Source organism: Ostrea edulis, chromosome 6 (genome assembly GCF_947568905.1).
Source record: "Ostrea edulis chromosome 6, xbOstEdul1.1, whole genome shotgun sequence".
Classification (NCBI taxonomy): Eukaryota; Metazoa; Mollusca; class Bivalvia; order Ostreida; family Ostreidae; genus Ostrea; species Ostrea edulis.
Window position 1 is genome coordinate 55977840 of NC_079169.1, and position 23608 is coordinate 56001447.

The 23608-nt window shown below is 36.4% G+C and overlaps 1 protein-coding gene across 1 annotated transcript; it reads right to left on the reverse strand.

Moving 5' to 3' along the window:
* Nucleotides 1-504: 504 nt before the first annotated feature.
* LOC125647262 (uncharacterized) lies at nucleotides 505-23277 on the reverse strand. Its single transcript, XM_056141937.1, has 9 exons — nucleotides 23004-23277; nucleotides 8022-8144; nucleotides 7504-7685; nucleotides 6531-7421; nucleotides 5897-6448; nucleotides 4890-5798; nucleotides 3481-3590; nucleotides 1337-1449; nucleotides 505-1206 (listed from the first exon to the last, which is right to left on the reverse strand). The coding sequence occupies exons 1-9, from the start codon at nucleotides 23275-23277 to the stop codon at nucleotides 536-538; spliced, it is 3825 nt and encodes a 1274-aa protein (XP_055997912.1). The 3' UTR covers nucleotides 505-535.
* Between the last annotated feature and the right edge of the window lie 331 nt (nucleotides 23278-23608).

The following is a 23608-nucleotide window of genomic DNA, read 5'->3' on the forward strand; positions in this document are numbered from 1 at the left end:
ATTTTGGTTGTTGTTTTTTCGGGGGGGGGGGGGGGGGGGGGCTTATATCCATTGGATAGGCTTATAAATTCTTTTTCTAAGGCGACAGCTAGAATAAAGTAATATAATTTGAAAGGGGATTTAATTATAATCAAAGTCATTTTCAATATATTTTTTAAAATTTGTTTTATTTGTTAAACATACTACCATAATCGGGGAGGAAGCGAGACAAAACAGGGGAAAGGGGTAGTACCCATAGGCTCTTGCTTAATAGTTTTCATAATAAGTTATATTGAATTTGAAATACATATGCATTAGTATAAGGTATATGATGACTTACCGTACTCTCTGTAAATTCTGCTTCCTTTATTCATGATAAGCCTTTTGATTTAACAAAATGCTGACATTATTTTCCGTTTTTCGTTCCGTTCTGCGTTTTAGCAAAACCCATGTGTATGTGTGTGTGTGTGTGTGTGTGTGTGTGTGGTGTCCTGTTTTGCTTAGCCTTGGTTACAGATGTTTCGATACAGTGATAAAATTGCTGAAGATCCTGGCTTTAGCAAGAATATACTTGTATATGCTTTTTGGGATTCCCTACTACAAAAACTACACTGTGTTTGTCGGTTTGATCAGTCAGTTGTACCGCCTCATGGAATTGATCTAATGGCAGCTCTTCGTCAGGACCAGCTATTGGGGAAATGTACCCATTGTCTTGTAAACTTTCTTTTCTCCTTTTGTCTTGATACAGTAATTTATTAAAATTCGACGACAACAGAGTGGGTTCTGAATGCTGGCGCCTGGATTTTGGTATATCAACTGAACCTGTGCGTGATTTAAGAATTGTAGGTAAAGTCTCAGAGTTGAGACGTCTCGAGGTACTTGGTGAAGATACATGTAGCACAGGTTCACTTCGTAGTCCATGATGTAGCATCTTTCGTTGACTTGTCATCTGGTGGGACATGCCTGGAAAGTTTCTGAATTGAGGAATTAACGGTGAACTTTTGTTGCTTGAAGGCAGTTTCTCATTTCTATGGTGCCCAATATTCTCCATGGATCTAGCTGACTTGGGTGTTCCACATGGCGATTCCATACGCAAAGCATCACTGAGTTTCCATGAAGCTTCAGAACTAATTCTCTTCATGTTCGAGATGCTGAAATCATCGATAGAATTGTAGTCGGATTTGGAAGTTGCAACTGATGACTCGGATGATGTATGGAAAGACTGTCCTGAGGAAAAGTAACGAGAAAAGTAAAGAATACATGATACTAGTATGCAATGCAGGAGATATATCGAACAATAGTTCTCTTCTTAAATTGCAGAACTCTATCTACAAACTGCTGATTAGAGAATACTTACTTCGACATATACAAATTAACAAAAGCACGAGTAATACGATGATCCCTGCAGAAACGGACAGCAAAATGGTTTTGATGAGAGTCATATTGTCGGTACCCTCTTCTTTGATTACACTGCAATTCATCAGAAGTTGTTCTAACATGTAATAATACATTTAATATATATATATATACATGTATGTATATATATCTATATATATATATATATGTGTGTGTGTGTGAAAGGTGAAGATAACTAACAGTGATCAATCTCATAACTCCTAAAAGCAATACAAAATAAATAATTGGGAAACACGGACCCCTGGACACACCGGATGTGGGATCAGGTGCCTAGGAGGTGTAAACATCTCCTGTCGATCCGCCACACCCGCCGTGAGCCCTATATCTTGATCAGGTAATTGAAGTTAACCATAGTCAAAATCAGTGTGCCAAGAAGGACCTAATAATCTGTATGAAACACGCCAGACAGCATTTGACCCAATGATAGGTTGTATTGGCAAACTAAATCTTTATAACGACCATAGAATTTGCGAATTGCTGACATTAAACGAGACTGTTGAAACCCCTGTACCATCAACTTGTTTGCCAGTAGCTTGCCTCGATTTAAAAACTGACCATACGGAGAACAAACTCTAGCGTATTGAATGAGTTGATATAAATATAAATATATATATATATATATATATATATATATATATATACATATGTAGGTGATAATGGAATATTGTTACATAAGATGGGAAGTTGGCGATAGAGAACCTGAAATCATCCTGTTTGTCATAAAGTTGAATTGTTAGTTTGCCGTTATATCTACTTTCATTAAGATATCTGAGTTCACAGGGATATATCCAATCGACACATGAATGAAATTTATTATTGTTAAAGCTGTATGACCCGATGTACATGTATTATTTTTGTACACAATTACTTTATAAAGTTATTAACTTTCCCTTAATTACATACTTGAAAACATCTGCATGTAAAGAAAACAGTGAGAAGATTATTTAGAAAGTTAACATAGTGTGGTACATATATAAATCATCCCATAAATTATACAGTGTTAGACATCTATAAATAGACCCACGTGCGTCAGGGGAATCCCAACATGATGTATTAACTCATACGTAACTGTCTAGTTTTAAGGCTGAAAGAACATAAAAAAAAACAACCCCGAATTACTAAGAAGTATTTGATATTTTTTTTATTTCTATTAAACTTATGGCACGGTACTGTTGTAACAAAATACACAGCTTTAAACAGATAAGACCACCGATTATCTGAAAGTTTGAACTGGTCACATGACTGTCCCTTGAAATGGCAGAGTGACGCGGTTATTTGTAAACATCGATTTAAAATCAAATGATTTTGGTTAAAACAGGTGAAATAATGTATGATATGTCATACAGCCTCATAACCACATACGTGCGATGATTTAATAGCGTTTTTACGAGATGAAAAAAAATTGTAATTCGGACCATACAGCTTTAATAGATAAAACGTCTTCAATACATCTAACTGTCAAATTGAAGGCCACAGCAAGAGATTGTTCTTCTCACGTAGAAGTTTTTGAATAAATTCTGTTTCATATGAATATAAAAAACAGGTAAGCTAACAAAGGGGCACAATTAATGCCCATGGGAATTTCAACAAACTTTTGGAAGACCTGATCATCAAAGACCAGGAGGATATTGTCAATTTAAGAAAGAGAACTTGTGTATGGAATGAGAGTGGTGTTAAACAAAATAATTTTTTGGATGACTGATCACTAGATATGATTATTTCCGTTTTCTGTGATATATATATATATATATATATATATATATATATATAACTCTAAACACTTTGTTGAAATATTTCGACCGTGTTACCGGTCTTCTTCAGTCGTTAAACACGACTGAAGAAGACCGGTAACACGGTCGATATATTTCAACAAAGTGTTTAGAGTTTTTTCTCTCTATATTTTACTTCCAAAACAGAGACTTATATATATATATATATATATATATATATATATATATATATATAATAAACGGAAAACGTTTTCTGTTGAAAATAGCTTAATATGACTAAATATCGTTGAAACATATGCACACCTGGGTGTCTATACACGTTCTAATATGAATAGTGTTTAATCCATCCATTTACCTCTTTAAAACTGAGTTAGTGAAATCTTCACAAATAGATTCGTAAGGATAAATTTTCATACGATCTGGCTGGAAAATGATGTCAGGACGGTCGTGTCGCCACTTCCCAACCTAAAAAAGAAATCCAAATACGTGAATTTCATAATAACACGAAACGAAAATGGGGAACTCATAAAAGGCGAAACGAAGTCAAAACGAAAGGAAACCAGCCGATAAGAAATTTATTCAATCGAAACGAAATATAACGAAACAGGATGCGCTAACCACAATACTATGCGATTGGGTACCATTTGCTATTATTGTCATAATTTCTCAGCATTAATAACATATTGTCATCTTTCACTGTTTTTAGCTCGCCCGGCGTTGTCCTTGGAATACATGTTAAAAGTTTTTTTTTCAAATTCTTTAATTGAAACTTGCGTTGATGATTTATGAATAGAATATTATATGCATTCAACCTGTGATGAGTTTGATGCTGCATCTGCCCTATGTTTTCTAGATGAATGATTTAGCAGATTCGAGGCTTTTTTCAGGAGGTTGAATTTTATATTTAGATTGTTTGCTTCTACTAAACTATTAAAGGGGTATGGACACGATTTGAGCTGGTTTTTAAATCTTATTTTTCCAGTTTTAACGTGTACAATGGCTAACTAATGTATTTCTAATGGTGACGAAAAATTTGAATGTCAGTTGTAGAGTTAAACGAGAGGTATATATCTCACAATTCTTTGTTATGTAAACAAGGCTCGTGCTATGTATTTGTTTACATAGGTTAAATATACAAGTAAAACTTTCGTTTATAGCAGATTTTTCAATTTGCAAGTTAAGTCTGAACACAATCAAACATAATCTAGTGTTTTTAATATCTCATTTTGAATTATACATGATATTTTCTATTAAGCAATCTATATGTAAACAAAACATGGATGGCACGAGCCTTGTTTATACATAACAAAACATTCCGAGTGCTGTATCTCACAGATAATCAAGAAAACACCCCTGTTCTCCTCACAAAATGCTCATGTCTTCTGACATTATTGGTGATGATAAAACACCCCTGTTCTGTTCTCCTCACAAAATTCTCATGTCTTCTGACATTATTGATTATCATAATTCGATATATCTTGATACCAAGTGACCACAGGCATTTCATTTCAATCAATTAATAGAAAGGCACTAAATGATGAAAAGGTAACTGATTTAGTTACGTCAACAAACTATTAAAGAATGATTACATAGATATAAAAAAAACCCAAACAACTTATATCAATCATGAAAATTTCCAAATGGACCCAGGATTGAAACTACTCAAAAACACATTTACGATTTGATTAATTTCGTTTCAATTTTATTTGCAATTTACAGTCTTTTACCCTAAAAATGCAATACGAATGTTATTATCAGAATTACCTCTTCAAAATCATCCTTTATACTGTATATGTTAAGTCCAAGAACGCCATTTCCATTATTATCAAACAGTTGGTCTTCTCTATCATCACCGTCAATATCCAAAGTCACGTTTCTCACGAATTCTATAACTCGTTCAGGATGCTCCCTATATTCGGCGCAGATCGTACCCTCTTTACACATGCTCTGTATGGCGGAGTAAGCACCTTTCACTAGAGCTGTTGTGGACTTGATTAGGTATGGCGTCCAGGGGTCCAGATGCTCAGGGAATTTGTGAAGCAACCCGTGATGACATTTCTGGGGAAACTGTTTCCGGAAACTAAAGTCATAGTAACAATTGAGGTTTTCTTGCATGAAATAGACAAGGCTTTCTGGCATGTCTTGGGACGGGTCCCTATTTCTAAGAAAAGTTTTATATTCGTCGCTCTGTGGAATTTGTTGTTCCGCGACTATTAGAGATCCACGTAGTTTTGGATATTTCAACATGTATTCTCTATGGTTGAAACCGTTTTCGCCAATGAAGCGAAACTCAAGACGGTCTCTCATATTGTCGTTTATTACCTCGGCAACTCTGGGCATAAGAGGCGACGATATGTAAGCTAAGACATATCGAACAGCAGGATACCGTCTTAAGTTCGATATAATACTGTCAATGCTTTTGCTATCCTGTTCGTAAATTCGGAGTGTTTGTGATACACATATGTTGAATTTAGGGGCAAGATTCAAAATCAGTTTAACTGCAGATTCGCCGTATTTTCCGTCAGTGTATAGGACTTGAATATTATTAGAACCAAGTGCCCGGACAATTTGTAGCATAACCCTGGTAGTGTGGTTCAGTGGAGTTGCCAACCCAAGAAAATATGGATAGTTCAATCTGTCACTCAGCAAATCGGAAGTTGCGCAACAACTAACCTTTAACAGATATCAAATTATGATATGGATATACAAGAATACGTGTACACATATTCAGCAAATAAAGTGGCGAAAAGAGTATAGAAATCATGTGTTACCTGCGCGAATTTGAGTTCTGTTGTGATCTCCGCCACTTGAAGTGTTGGTGTACTCGAAAATCCTCCAGCATATCCTAATATTTTATCAGAAATACCTGGTATTTCTAGTTTTTCGAGTTTGCTATGTAAATGAAGATCAAGAATACTGTTAGAAGTAAGCAAAGGGTCATCGCATGTATCAAGAAAGAGAAGACCAATTTTCTTGTTTGGGAAGATTTCCATGTCCTTGTTCAATTTATTTATTACAAACTCCGCGCCCAAAGCCACATCGAGGCCGATTGAACGCCTGAGGGAACCACAATGAAGAGGTTGTATCCCCCTGTCATGGATAGGGAACGTCACTACCACAATGAGATCACCCGGAATATATAAAAAGGTTTCAATTTCCTGATTTGGGAGACACATGCTGCAAGTTGTGTTAGGTTCACAAACAGACTTGATTGTACCCGTAACCGTTCCATTTCTGCTATAAAATTTCACTTTGTTTTTGAAGAATGAAAACTCAGTTTTCCGGTCCTCTACAGGAGTTTCAATTTTCTTCAGTGAGGCTATCTGTATGAACAATTTGCGGTAAACATTGATATCAATGAAGAAAAAGTTAACAAGTAAATCAGTTTAGTGTTACCGTACTTACCCTGACAGGTTTGAAGTCTCCATCTTTATTAGAAGATTGGATATTATAGGCCTCGTATAATATATCAGATTTGCTAAAGTTTACATCACCACCAACAGAAAATGAAATCTGTTCTGTTAGGTTTATAAATTTTGCCTTCGGTCCAAAATCTTTCTCAAAATCTACCACAGTTTTCCTGGCCATTTCTATATAGTCCGCTCCGCGATTTTCTTCCATGTCGGTGCATAATCCTCTTTTTCCAGAACAGATTTGTGAGTGTACGTTTTTTATCACTTTGGCGATGCTGTATGTTGCCATGATAGCGTATGGGATGAAATTCGATGACGGGTACCGTCTCACAAAGTCTTCAGCAACGAAGGATTTTTGAAATTCATCAAACATCGTTTTAAGCCAGGGATTGGTTCCCCTTTCCTCTTCATACTTACTCTCATTGATGAACAGCGACCTCCAGTAATCGGAGAACTCTGATACTTCTTTGTGAGGCGGCGAAAGAACAAATGCACCTTTTGTAGCTGGATAGAACTTACCAGAATTGGGAATCTTAAAATTTTGAGGTTGCATACCGATACTTTCTGAGAAAATTATAGAAGGTATTGGGTACTGGAAAAACGGACCATCTCCAACGCTTTCAATGAATGAAAGTGCCATTTCCGCGTCTCCTATGAGAACAATACCTTTTAGATTTAACGAGGTAATGTTGTGTAGAATTTCATGGTAATGATTTTTGGATCTGGAATGCACATTATTGCATTGGTAAACGGCTGCAACACAAATGCGCTTCTTTGCAAGAGCTTTACGTAATCCAAGCGTTGCATCGATGCCATAAGAATCGCCAGAATGAAATAAACCTATGTACGTCCACTCCAGGCGAATTAAAAGCTGCACGATTGTCTGCAAAGTATACATATTATACTTAGTTTACGTTTGTAATATGTTCATAAAATGTAAATGCAGGAATAAAGAGTAAAATAACCTCAATCTGAATTTCATCAGAGGGAATAGTTCTGAAGAAATTCGTGTATTTGTTGGATACGTTTGTCAGGAAGGCGGCCGTCGACGAAAAGGACATCTGAAGTAGTTTATAGTCGTCTGGAACACTGCTTAACATGCGGGACACATTTGCAGATTCAGAACTGAAGGTGGGTCCCATCACAGCTGTAAAAGACTAGGTTGTTACTAAAAAGTGAAAATTAATTCAGTAGAAAATTTTATTGAAATTCACACAATTCTGAACCCATTAGTATTTCCTTACAAAATATTTGCTATGCATTGTTATTTCAAGTACGAGTTTGAATCCTAATTTCAATGAATTTCGCATGGGAATCCATGAAGATTAAAATTACATGTATATTAAAAAGAAAATAAATTTTTGACTGTTTTTAAATTAAGGTATCTAGGTCAGGAAAATAGTTTTCTGTTGTCTTTTCAAAGAACACTTAAAGTAAGACTGAAATATTGAAGCTGAGCTAGAATACGATGTATTAGATATACCTTTGATAAAGGGCGGTTTCTTGGTTTTGTTTGATGCTTTGTTTTCACGTAATTGCTGGAGAAATTTGCTGGCTTGGAGAGTAGAAATAGCTGGTACTCCACAAGTTGGGTATGCTAACAGTCCTGTTAATATTAAACGACAAAAATGTTGAGTGTTTACAGATATATACACATTAGCTTTAATGAAGTAAGAAGAAAAATTAACTTAGGAGAACTAAACTTGCATTGGATAGTATTGATATAGCATCTATTTATCTACAAAAGATTAAAGATTTAAAGGATTTTACACTATGACGTCAAACATTCCATATTCTTCTGTACGTCGTCTTCCTGTTGGAATTTAATGACTCTATCGAAAGAATACACATATTTTGGCCAAGAATATAGTAATGCATTACGCCGTGATAAAATAATTAATAGGCTATTTCAAATAAGAGTACTGGAAAAGGTACATGTTATGCCCGTCACAATCTGATGTGCATGTAGGTGTTTTCCTTAAGCCATAAATTTAATTAGATAGTATCAACCCATATTTGCATATTAAAAATAAAAGATCCTAGCTTTAAAATTGTGATAGAAGGCAAAAGTTTTATGTGTAAAATCTTTTTCCATAATTGACTCATCTTCACAGTCAAGGGTTATTGATTCGTTACCTCGCACTAACCCTTGACATTAGTCGCTTTATAAAACTTGGGCTCATTAGACTATTACGTAATTCACTATAAATATAAGATTGCTACACGTAGCCATGTCCCCAACCGCCGCAAAAAAAGTTGAAACACAAAAGTCCCTTAACTCCTGTAAAATTTGTCGAATCAAAATGACGGCACAATATGATCAACTACATATGGTGACTAACAATCCTACAAACTTTGAACAAAATCCGTTGAGCGGTTTCAGAGGAATTGCGTCCACAAAGTGTTCCTATAGTGTAGCATGTACAAATTCAACAAAGTCCTGTAACTTCTGTAAAATTTGTCGAATCAAAATGATGGCACAATATGATCAATTACATATGGTGACTAACAATCCTACAAAATATGAACAAAATCCATTGAGCGGTTTCGGAGGAGTTGCGTCCACATAGTGTTCCTATAGTGTAGCATGCACAAATTTTAAGAAGAGTTAAACGGAAAACTATATAGTCACTATGTAACATATCCTCAAAACTTCAAAAGTTCAACAACCTGTAATTTTGAAATGAAGAAATCCAAATCTTTATCACATATTCGTTTACAATACCCACCCAAATACTCCGTAAAATAAGAAGGTCCTTACTTGAAAACCTTGAGAAGTTGGTTATATATTGTTTAGCGTCCCCTTCGACAAATTTTCACTCATATCGAGACGTCGAAAACTTTGGGAGGGGTCAGACGGGCAAGCAATGTACCCTTCATATATCAGTAAATTTCAAATAAAGAAGCAGAACTTGAAAAGAGGTCGAAATGGAGTAAAATTGCAACACGATATATGGTGACCCAGAAAGAAGCTACACAGGAAGTTACAGCTTGGTATGTGACTGAAAATAGAATCAGAAAACCCCGAACGGACGTACAGACACCGCAGTACTATGATATGCCCCGTATACAGACGGAAAATGGATTTTTAAATTACAACAGGTTTTTATTTTTTTTAATGTTTTTATTATTTTTACATTTCTAAGAATCAGTAACTTTATGATTAGGAAAAGCTATGCTATTAAATAACCACTTTTAACCAATATTGGTACGTAGCATAATTGGTAACAAAAATTTTGAATTTAATCGCTCCTTTACACCACAGTCCCCTGGTGTCTAGCATGAAGGCCCAAACCTTTTACAACAGTGTAAAGGGTTCAAGCCCAGTATTCCGACGGTCCGATAGTCCGACGGGCCGGTAGTCCGACGGTCCAATAGTCCGACGGTTCAATATTCCGATAGTCCGACATGTTGACCATCACCAAAAATGTGAGTTAAAGTTTATTCATGTCAGGCATTATTTTAAGGAAATTACCAGAAACCGCCAAAATCGACACGGCCTGATTATAAATCAGACAATCAATTTCTAACCAAAATCATTCAAGTGTGAACTTACGGCGGCGTAGAAAGGCCATATATAAATATATTATTCGTTCGGACGAATTAGCTATTTGTTCGGACGAAATAGAAAATCGTTCGGACAAATTAGCAATTTGTTCGGACGAATTAGCTATTTGTTCGGACAAATTAGCAATTTGTTCGGACGAATTAGCTATTTGTTCGGACAAATTAGTAATTTGTTCCGACGAATTAGCTATTTGTTCGGACATATTAGTAATTCGTTCGGACAAATTAGTAGTTCGTTCGGACGAATTACCGATTTGTTCGGACGAAATAGAAAATCGTTCGGACAAATTAGCAATTTGTTCCGACGAATTAGCTATTTGTTCGGACATATTAGTAATTCGTTTGGACAAATTAGCAATTCGTTCGGACGAATTATGGATTTGTTCGGACGAAATAGACATTCGTTCGGACAAATTAGCAATTTGTTCTGACGAATTAGCTATTTGTTCGGACAAATTAGTAATTCGTTCGGACGAATTAGCTATTTTTTCGGACGAATTAGCAATTTGTTCGGACGAATTTGTTATTAGCTATAAGGCCACGCCAATGCTGTAGTCAAATACCGTAAAGTGTTGGTAGGAGAGCACAAAACTTAGATTGGGGCACATGCTAAAATGGGATTCAATTCCAAAATTTTCCACATAAACGTCATGAAGATGGCGACGGTAACCTACATAATCACTCCAACCCCTGAAATAACAAGCTAAAAATGGTAGGAATCCCTACACCCTGCTCAGTCTTAAACGTTTGAAGTAGGCCTCAAGCCCCCCCCCCCCCCCCAATCCACGGGCAAAAGTTTATTAAATGAAAATTTTCTGTATAACGGAGCATAACACAATCAATAAGGGAATCAATTTTTGTATGGAACGACAATAATGCAATTATGCGCCAATCAGAGCCTATCTAAGTTTTTCAACGGAAATCTGTATATCCGAATTTTATACCAATTTTATGGTATACCTTTCTTTATAGCAAATAACAATTTTTGCACAGAAAATTCTTGCACTAGAATTAAGGGGAGGATGTTATCAAACAACATTTGATATAAAGATGAGGATCTCGTTTGGGGTCCCAGACGTGTAAGGAGGGGGCACATACATACTCTTGTCGCCACTCCCTACTTTTGAAAGTGTTAAGGGGACACGAGCAGGCGCGTGGCGTCGTTTTTGAAAGGGGAAATCTGGGGGCCAGCCAGAAAGGATTGGGGGGGGGGGGGAGGGGGCAGCCGAACCAAAAAGAGTTTTAACATGTAAAAAAGAAGAAAGGGAAATTTTTTAAAAAGTGAGGAAAGGATCAGCCCCCCCCCCCTCCTCCGTTGCTACGTCCCTGACGAGTATCCGCTGGCAGCCCTCCCTACAAGCCTATATATATCTGTATATATATGTATACCTACATGTATCTACATAGCTCTCTATAAAGACACGATGAAAATGTTCCTTAAATTCAGCATACATACAGACAGACATACATACATACAGACACACACACAGCGAGTAGGAATGAATGAACCCACGGGTGGTGGAAAAAGGAATGAAGCGTAATCAACCGTCATAGGCGTAGCTTGGGTTCGAATATTACCGAGACAGGGGGTCTATCGACATTTTAACAACGTAAAAGGTGTGTTTTTTTTTTTTTTACCGAGGCAGCTGCCTCGGTTGTCTCAATGGAAGCTACGCCACTGACCGTGGGCTTCCGACGATGCCGAAATATATACATGTAGATGTAGGTGGGTACCTGTAAAGTGCGAACCGAACCGAAAACCCACCGAAATGAAACGAAACAGATTGTATAACCGAACTCTTTGATTAGAAATGGTATCTTAGTCCCCTGTGAAAATTACCACATATAAATAAAATTCGCTTCCCCTTTGATGTAGGCTTTCAGCTTGACTGATACAGTTTTAAAAGCTGGAAAGGGGGGAGGTGGTAAGCAAAATGAACATATCCGAAGTTGATTAAATAACATGTGCAATTAGTTTCAGATCAATAAATTTCAGAACGGAGAGTTACAGTCTCAGAGGTCTGGCGAAACACACTAAACAAGGGGTGGGGTCGCTGGCGTTGGATCCGCCTTTGGGTATAGATACATTGTTTTAAGAAACTGGTGTCTGAGAAATTTGAAAGCAGGAAGAGCTCTTAACCTTTTATTTTATCTCTAACTGCTGAGGTGCGAGTACTTTCAATAATGGAAAAAGTTAGATAATATACCATATTATATGAATGCAATTCGGTAAAATATATATACATGTGTTATTAAAAATTATTATTGATATGTAGTGAGTCTTAATATAACTCTATACATTTGTTTTGTTGCTAGGACGGGGAATTGAAAACGGGACGGAAAACAGATTTTTTTATGCAATAATAGGAGGAGGAGGTCAGCATTTTGTAAACTCAAAAGGCTTATGAACAAGGGAAACAGAAATTACAAAGAGAACGGGAGGACATACTCAGAATCCACCGTTTGATATACTACATACAAATACACAATATCCACATGTATACATAGATTTGTCTTTAGAGCAAAAAATACTGAAATGTGTATTTATGCCGAACTGTAACCCTCTGTTCTGAAATTTATGGATCCGAAACTAATTGCACAGGGTATTCAATCAACATCGGATATGAACTTTGTGCTTACTCACCCTCTTTCAACTTTTAAAACGTTGTATCTGTCAAGCCGAAAGCTTACCACAATGGGGAGGCGAATTTTATTTATATGTGGTAACTTTAACAGGGGCTTAAAGGACACATCTCGTGTTTTCAAAATATACAGAATTATATGCATTTTGTCTTCCTTATGCTTATAGAAATTAATTGTAATAGTTCGTTCGCTGAAGTATTGCGATAATTAGCCACAATACGGACTTAAATCTAAGCCCCGATTTCAAAAAGCCTAGTTAATATTAGATAGGTAGTCACGTGGTACAGTGACGTCATATGCGACCTTCGTCGATCAACTTGTAAAAGTAGTGTTAGATATTTTTAAAAACTCGGGTTTTAGGGGCCTAATTTATTTACCATGGATAACATTTATTTCGATGTTGACAAATTTCCCGAGTCTTATATCTTTTAGCCACCAGTGCACACAAATAGCGACCCAAATGTAGCGAGAAAAGCAAGTATGAAATCTGCATAAATTTGCGAGTAAATAATGTTTACATCGGATCCCTGTCTAAACACAATTTGGTAATGCCATTTCTGTAAACAACTGTAATTAGCGTTGTTGCTTTTCTAAAATAAACACTGCAATTATTATTAAATTTATTTTTGGAGAAGTTAGATAGGCCTAAATTATGATACGATTATGTATCATTGACAACTAGGCCTACTGTCACGGGTGCATTTCGAAAAAGAAAAAATAATAATAATGATCAAACTTATTGTGAAAATCACAATACTTTTAAATTATTTTATCAAAGCAATTTTATTAGGCCTAATCATTATTTTTTGTTATCAACACGTTGTTACGTAGGAAGTGGGAGCGCGGCGTGCTGTTGTTGTAAACACATACGCGTTCCTTAAAAAAAAAAATGAAAGCATTATAATTCAATTCAAAGTCGGGAAATATTATATTTTATTATTTATAATTGAAAGTTCAATTATCTTTAAATTTCTTTTTTAAAACTACCAGTTGGCAGACACTGCTAGCAAAGTTCTGCCTATTTTGTTACAAGGTGAAGGTCAATTGGTGCGAGTGTGTATTGAATTCGAGAGGAGAACGGAAAGCATATATGTCGTAGGCCTATATGTATGGCATGTCAAACGTTGCAATATTTGATCTTTTCCATTTGTATTGTATAATTTTCCATTTGTATTCTATATTTTCCATTTGCATTGTATAATTTCCATTTGTATTCTATATTTTCCATTTGTATTGTATAATTTTCCATTTGTATTCTATATTTTCCATTTGCATTGTATAATTTTTCATTTGTATTGTATCCAGGGAATGTTTATTTTGATTTGTTACGAAGGATTTCATTAGTTAACGTCATTGAAGCACACATGACCGTAGAAATCACGGTTCTCTATCGTGCCAACTGCTGTGCAGCGATACGGAATATCTGTTTTTAAGTTCATTACGGAAAGACCCATGATTCTCACTTTTAAATGCCGAGTGTTTGGCAAAGGAGCAATCACTGTCTTTGTTTATGTCAAAGGTTTGATGCGGCAATGACAGTAACGGTTCTCGAACTCACGACCTCTCGCCCACAAACCAAGCGATATATTACTGAGCTACCGCGATCAGGTCCATGCAGGACTAGTTATTTTTGAAAATACGTAGCTAGCTCTAGTAATGGCGAACCCCCCCCCCCCCCGATCATTTAAAAAAAAAAAAGAACTGTTCAGAAAACCATGCACATTTTTATTTAGTCAGAATTCAGTAGATTCGGGGGACTTAATTCGGCCCTTGGGTCCCCACCAATTGTTAATATCGAGTTTGGTTTGTTACAACTATTCAATGGATTAATCTAAGTTATCGTTTATCGAATTTGGTAATGCGCGAGATGTTGAAGAGGTAAAGTTCAGGAGCCACGTTTCGCAGGAATGTACCGTATTTGCTAAGTGTAATGGCGTAACCCCACCCCCACCCCCAATTAATTGATCGCTTTTATGCGTCTCATATGATGAGCATATTCAAACTAGTCTCCTATTTAACCACTGGCTGATCTAGATAATTTTGAACTAAAGGATGCAGTAAACTGCTGGATGGCTGGGGATTGTCTTAAGATTCCTAGTGAGTCCAAGTGCAAAGCCTTGGGGGGGGGGGGGGGTGCAGGGGGATGGCGGATTTAAGAGGGGGCGCATCCGGTGCCCCCCCCCTCCATTTTCAAATTTAAGGTAAATCTTGGCATCTTCTTTAGAAAAATGTATTAAATGATAAAAGAAGCAATAAATTCTTCCATTTCCGGAGAAATAAATGACAAAATCTTTTGATTTCTTGAATTACTTTATTGAGAAAACTTAATTTTTCCAGAAACCCTTAAAATTTGCGTCATTTTACTAACACTTTATTAAAAATGACATATTTCAAGCCCTGGCTTCACCCTCTGGACCCCTACCAGGGCTTCGCCCTGGAACCAATGGGGCCGCCTGAAGGCGGCCCCCAGACCCCCTGCCTCAAAGTGGCGCCCCCGTAACCGCAATTCCTGGATTCGCCCCTGAAAGTCCCCTGGAACAAGTGCGTTCTGACAAAATAAAACCAGGGCCGTAAATTAACCTTCAATTTGGAGGAGGCAGGAAATTAGGCGGGGGTCTGGGGGCCGCCCAGGCCCCCAGACGTTGAGCACATTTTGTGCACACTGAACACGTTTCGTGCAAAATCCTTGATTCTAGGGCCTTCTAAGATGTTACTTGACTAACTCATTCTAAAAGAAAGATTTGGAATGCTTTTTAAGGGAGGTATCATGTTCTTAGTTATTGGAAACAACATAAATTCTAATGAACTTTAAATTTTAATTTTTTTTGGCTCAAAAGTTGGAGGAGGCAGCTGCCTTCTCCGCCTCCATGTAATTTACGGCCCTGAATAAAACGTACATGCATGCTTCTATATATAAAATATATTTGTGAAGGGAAGGGGGGGGGGGTCTCCTGGCGCAAGATTCCTCATTGCTAGCTACATGTATGTTCAACTAGTCCTTATATGGAACCGATCGCGGTAGTTCAGTGATATACCCTTTGGTTCGTAATCGTGAGGTCGCATGTTCGAGTTCTACTCGTGTCATGGCTGCATCAAACCAGTTAATACTTTCCCATACGCATTGCTATCTAAAAGTGAGAATCACAGATCTTTCGGATAATGTGACCTTAAAAGCAGACATCCCGTGTTGGGACAGGCGTTGACATGTTAAAAAAAAAAAACCCACTGCTATGCCACTGTGCGCGTACATGTAGCATAGTAAGTCTATTTGTGGTACGTCACCTGAAGCTGGTGACGGCTAAATATAAGTGGGACATAAACTAATGAAATCCTTCGTAACAAATCAAAATAAACAATCCCTCGGATGCAATACAAATGAAAGATTTTGTAACGCAAATGGAAATTATACAATGCAAACGAAAAAAATATATAATACAAATGGAAAATATACAATACAAATGGAAAATTATACAATACAAATGGAAAAAATAAAATACAAATGGAAAATTATACAATACAAATGGAAATTATACAATGCAAATGAAAAATTATACAATGCAAATGGAAAATATAGAATACAAATGGAAAATTATACAATACAAATGGAAATTATACAATGCAAATGAAAAATTATACAATGCAAATGGAAAATATAGAATACAAATGGAAAATTATACAATACAAATGGAAAAGATCAAATATTGCAACGTTTGACATGCCATATATATGTAACAGTGCGTAGCTTCGATAGAACCACTTTCTCGCAGTTTATCTACGTATTTGTCCAAGTGCTTGTTAGAAAAAGTACAGGGACAAATATTACTGGGGGGTTTTATGGCAAAGTCGTTGTGCCGACAAAAAATATTCACGTCTTGTCCCTCATACCTTCCTTCGAAAATTGATAAAAACACAGTCCAAATCCTCTCTACTGACAGCAAGTACACCCTTAAACGGCACAAAACACCCTAATGCAGTGTTATTTACAAGCTGTTAATGTGATAATTGTTTGTTTGTCAATTAAATCTAATCTGTTTATGAAATGGCTATCAACTGTTTTCAAATCTTCTCGCTCGAGGTCGCATATGAGTCACAGATAATGGCGCGTAAAATATCGAAGAAAATATGCATATCGCAAGATTTGAATTTCATCGCTTTCAAACTCGAAAACTACGCAAACTGTTTCATTTAAAACACATGTAAAGTAGTTTTAGGCATGAAATGAATTAATTTTGCTGAAAAAATTAAAAAGTTTAAAAACATGCGATGTGTCCTTTAATATACCATTTTTAATATTATAATTAATAGAGTTCGGTTATACACCATTTTTAATTATTATAATTAATAGAGTTCGGTTATACAATCTGTTTCGTCTCGTTTCGGTGGGTTACGTTTCGGTAGATTTCGTTTCGTTTTGCACTTTTGAGGTACCCACTGAGTTTCCCACTGTGCGATGTTTTGCTATTGTGACGTAAAAAATCGCTCTGGTACACGGCACTTAATCCTGTTTTCTGCTGCCTATTACATAGCGATCTCTTACATGTGAACACAAATTATCGGAGTTTCGGACTATCGGACCGTCGGACTACCGTACCGTCGGACTATCGGAGTGTCGGACTACCGGATCGTCGGACTACCGGACCGTCGGACTATCGGAAAACTGGGCGGTCACCAGTGTAAAGTTATCAAATCTTTTTTACACGAGAACCTTAATGAACCATGTATGTATTAAATTGTGAATTTCATGACTTATCAGCAGATTTGGTCGGTGAGAAGGTATATGGATCATAGATTTAAAATTCTTTAATCTTTAAAATTCTTCTTACTTACTCCTATACGTCTGTCAGACAAGCGGTCCTTCGGATGAGACCGCAAAAACCGCTCGAGGCCCCGTGTCACAGCAGGTGTGGCACGATAAATATCCCTCCCTGCTCAATGGCCATAATCGCCGAGCATAGGGCTGCAAAATATAGGCCTATGCTCGGTGCTTAGGGCCTTTGAGGAGGAATGGATCTTGATCGTGCCACACCTGCTATGACACAGAACGAAGAGAAGAAAACTTTCAACACAAGGAAACTGACATCATAATCTTATTTATAACAACTATCAAAAACGTTTCTATAATTCAACAAATTACAGAAATGGTCTTTTTTGCACGCAAACCTTAAACTTCTTCTTGATAAAATTTGGGCAATTTTCAGCAATTTTAAAAGTAGTCTTTGTTTCTTGCTGTGTGAAAAAAATATGTACGCTGAACATTTGCTTTTTACGTTTTTTAAGATTGAAAAGAAATAAGGCTTTCTATTTTTAGTACAAATATCATGTCTACTTCAAGGTCATACTAGAAAAATTATCGTAGAGTAGTTTCTAATAGGTGTTTTTTAGTCTCCTACCGACGAAGTCGAGGGGACTTTAGGTTTGTGCTCCGTCCGTCCGTCTGTCTGTTCGTCTGTCCGTGAGTCCAGTTTTCCGCACTTTTTTCTCTGTTCTTGCAGATATTTATTTTATATTTAGTATGTCGTTTTGCCATAACAAGTTACAGATCAAGTTTGAATTTCGTCTCAGTCCGTTGATTTTTCACTTAGTTATAGTCCTTGGACTTAGAAAAATAGCATGAATTATCAGTTTTCCGGACTTTTTTTTGGTTGTGCTTGCAGATATTCATTTGATATTTGGTACATTGCTTTGCCATAACAAGTTACAGATCAAATTGGAATTTCATCATGGTCCGTTGATTTTCCATTAAGTTATGATCTTTGGACGTAGAAAAATAGCATGAATTGTTAGTTTACATCCAAGTTTCTTATCTCTGTAGATAAAAATTAAGAATACTACACTCATTAAAACTTCTAGCATAGTAATACTACAATATTGCTAAATTATTCATGATCATCTACATGTCACAGTTTATTGACTTGGTTAAGGACCTAAACATAATTATAAATTTGTCTTTTTTCTTGGTCTAGTCTCTACTCAAATAGTAGTTGATTTCCAACCATTCCTATCCTGGTTCCCCAATTTTCCCTTTTATCATAACCTACATAATAAACTTTGAATATTGTTGTGGCACAGTGATTTTTGCAACCGGTAGGGGACTTGTATTGCCATGCAATGCTTGTTATGTTCCCCAAACAAAGTTTGGGAACATATTGTTTTTACTCTGTTTCTTCTTATTATGTTCCCCAAACAAAGTTTGGGAACATATTGTTTTTACTCTGTTTCTTATTATTATTATTATTATGTTCCCCAAACAAAGTTTGGGAACATATTGTTTTTACTCTGTTTCTTATTATTATTATTATTATTATTATTATTATTCTTTTTCTCCGGTACTTTTTTGTCCGGTAGTGTTCTCAGAAACTACAAAAGGGATCGATATGAAACTTTCCAGGATGATAGTATAGCGTTTGTAGATGTGCATAGTGATAGTCATTTTGTTTGCACGTGCATGCACGCGCGCGCACGTGCATTGCAATTTTGGTACAAAAAATGGAAAATCAGAATATTGAAGGAAGCGATATAAAACCTAAATAGGATGATAGTATATCATTTGTACATATGAAAAATAATAGTTATTTTGCCAGCACGCGCACGCATGCGCGTGCACGCGCATTACAAAATTTGTACGCTAACTTTGGAATCAGTCTAACTTTTTTGTTGTTCATTGAAATGGCTTGAAATTCATATCATAGGTAGATATTGAGACCCTTAACTGATTTGCATGGTCAAAATTACCAATTTGCACGCGCATGCACGTGCGCTTCATTTTGATTGGATAATGCTAAAACGTTTGTAACTATCTTATTTATGAAGCGAATGAGATGATATTCACAACATACGTAGACAATATGTGTATCTATATGTTGGTGTAACAAAAAATGCCAACGCACACGCGCATGCGCGTGCAACGTTTTTTAAATGTTCAATTTTTAAAGGACGATAACGTTTTTGTTTTTCATCAAATTCTATTCATATTAGGGGTTTAGATGTATCTTGGTACTCCTTACAAATTGCTGTGGTTAGAATTACTGCTCAGCACGTGCATGCACGTGTGCTGATTTCTGATTGGACGATTTTAAAATCGCTATAACTTCCTTATATTTGGTGAAAACGTTATGAAATTCATACTGTGGGTATATGATACAAATGCCTGTTGAACGACATCAACAAAAATTCGGAATCATACACGCGTGCGCGTGTATGCACGTGCAACGCTTTCTTTCATTTCTTGGTACTGAAATGACCATATTGAACGTACTACATGTAATTAAAGGCTACAATAAAATGATTTTTTCCTATAGATTCACAAGGACATCACTTTTTAATTGGGGGAGGTTTGGGGAACATATGTAACGGTCCCCGTTACAATTAGAACTAGTTTATTATTATTCTTTTTCTCCGGTACTTTTTTGTCCGGTAGTGTTCTCAGAAACTACAAAAGGGATCGATATGAAACTTTCCAGGATGATAGTATAGCGTTTGTAGATGTGCATAGTGATAGTCATTTTGTTTGCACGTGCATGCACGCGCGCGCACGTGCATTGCAATTTTGGTACAAAAAATGGAAAATCAGAATATTAAAGGAATCGATATAAAACCTAAATAGGATGATAGTATATCATTTGTACATATGAAAAATAATAGTTATTTTGTCAGCACGCGCACGCATGCGCGTGCACGCGCATTACAAAATTTGTACACTAACTTTGGAATCAGTCTAACTTTTTTTTTGTTCATTGAAATGGCTTGAAATTTATATCGTAGGTAGATATTGAGACCCTTAACTGATTTGCATGGTCAAAATTACCAATTTGCACGCGCATGCACGTGCGCTTCATTTTGATTGGATAATACTCAAACGTTTGTAACTATCTTATTTATGAAGCGAATGAGATGATATTCACAGCATAGGTAGACAATATGTGTATCGACATATTGGTGTAACAAAAAAATGCCAACGCACAAGCGCATGCGCGTGCAACGTTTTTTAAATGTTCAATTTTTAAAGGACGACAACGTTTTTGTTTTTCTTCAAATTCTATTGATATTAGGGGTTTTGATGTGTCTTGGTACTCCTTACAAATTGCTGTGGTTAGTATTACTGCTCATCACGTGCATGCACGTGTGCTGATTTCTGATTGGACGATTTTAAAATCGCTATAACTTCCTTATATTTGTTGGAAACGTTATGAAATTCATACTGTGGGTATATGATACAAATGCCTGTTGAACGACATCAACCAAAATTCGGAATCATACACGCGTGCGCGTGTATGCACGTGCAACGCTTTCTTTCATTTCTTGGTACTGAAATGACCATATTGAACGTACTACATGTAATTAAAGGCTAAAATAAAATGATTTTTTCCTATAGATTCACAAGGACATCACTTTTTAATTGGGGGAGGTTTGGGGAACATCTGTAACGGTCCCCGTTACAATTAGAACTAGTTATTATTATTCTTTTTCTCCGGTACTTTTTTGTCCGGTAGTGTTCTCAGGAACTACAAAAGGGATCGATATGAAACTTTCCAGGATGATAGTATAGCGTTTGTAGATGTGCATAGTATCGTCATTTTATTTGCACGTGCATGCACGCGCGCGCACGTGCATTGCAATTTTGGTACAAAAAATGGAAAATCAGAATATTGAAGGAAGCGATATAAAACCTAAATAGGATGATAGTATATCATTTGTACATATGAAAAATAATAGTTATTTTGCCAGCACGCGCACGCATGCACGTGCACGCGCATTACAAAATTTGTACGCTAACTTTGGAATCAGTCTAACTTTTTTGTTGTTCATTGAAATGGCTTGGAATTCATATCATAGGTAGATATTGAGACCCTTAACTGATTTACATGGTCAAAATTACCAATTTGCACGCGCATGCACGTGCGCTTCATTTTGATTGGATAATGCTAAAACGTTTGTAACTATCTTATTTATGAAGCGAATGAGATGATATTCACAGCATACGTAGACAATATGTGTATCTATATGTTGGTGTAACAAAAAATGCCAACGCACACGCGCATGCGCGTGCAACGTTTTTTAAATATTCAATTTTTAAAGGACGATAACGTTTTTGTTTTTCATCAAATTCTATTCATATTAGGGGTTTAGATGTATCTTGGTACTCCTTACAAATTGCTGTGGTTAGAATTACTGCTCAGCACGTGCATGCACGTGTGCTGATTTCTGATTGGACGATTTTAAAATCGCTATAACTTCCTTATATTTGGTGGAAACGTTATGAAATTCATACTGTGGGTATATGATACAAATGCCTGTTGAACGACATCAACCAAAATTCGGAATCATACACGCGTGCGCGTGTATGCACGTGCAACGCTTTCTTTCATTTCTTGGTACTGAAATGACCATATTGAACGTACTACATGTAATTAAAGGCTAAAATAAAATGATTTTTTCCTATGGATTCACAAGGACATCACTTTTTAATTGGGGGAGGTTTGGGGAACATCTGTAACGGTCCCCGTTACAATTAGAACTAGTTAAAACTTGATTTTATATAAGATTTACCATTTTAGAAAAGTCTGATTATGTGGTCATTAAATAAAAATATAAATACTTAAAGAATACTAGTATCATACATTTATATCAGATTACTGTACATGTATATGGTTGTTCCTAAAGATGGCAAGCTTTGTTAAAAAGCTATACTTGTATATCAATAGAGTAGATATTATGTAACGAGGGAAAATACTTCTATCGATTCAAATTGACAGAAAAAAAAATCATCACTCATGTTTACGAAAATCCAATTCTAGGTAGAAGACCACGTGTTACTTCAGCAAGCAGAAAGGTTTGGTGCTCAAGCAATTATTAAGGTCTGTGACTATTATTATATTATTATACTTTCATGTAAAATACTCGAACCTGATTGGTCGAGAAGCATTTGAAAAAACATATTGTTACCCTCTGAGAACAGAAAACACCCGACCCAGGGTGATAGTATCTAGCAACGGGTAACAGTACTTGACAACGGGTGATATTATAAAAAATTATCACATGCGTCAAATTTATGCGCGTACGGTTCGCCGTAGATTGCTAGACGACGTCGTTTGAGCGTTTGTAATAAACGCGAGTACCCGCATCGAAATACGAAATATCGCACGACAGTGATTGATCAAATGTCAACAGACGTAAGCAAGCAGAAAGGTTTGGTGCTCAAGCAATTATTAAGGTCTGTGACTATTATTATAATACTAATTATAAATTTTAAAAGTACCCAAACTGACTCCAGGGATGAAGTCAATATCGTTGAGACGCTTCAGTGACCATTTCACCGCTTCCATCTCCATCACAGAGTACACATTCACGAGATCAACGTCACAATGCACGCGCTGCTTCGTGTAGAAAATATCAAAGAGGCCACCAATGATGACGTCACCATCCAAAAATGCAGGAGTTTCAATGACGTCATTATCTCCATGTAGTTGACTATGGCTACTCCAACATGGCGTGGTAAATGAAAAGCAGACTAAGATGGCTAGGTAAGACATATTATTCTGAAATATATCACCGAAAACAATATTTATTTATGAATTGTTTATTTTATGTCCTGTCGAGAATTTTTCACTTATACTGAGATATCACCAGATGTAGATGAAGTACCGCAAACGTAGACCTATGCCTAGCGCTCAGGGTCGTAGCAGTGATAGATCTTTATCGTGCCAACGACTGCCGTGACTGACACTGGACCTCCGTTTCAAAGGTCATATCCGAAAGACCCATGCTTTTTCACTTCTAAATATCGAGAGTTTTGCGAAGGAGCAATAACTACCCATTTTAAAGTCTAAAGTTTGACACATAGGTTTTCGTTCCAGCTGACAA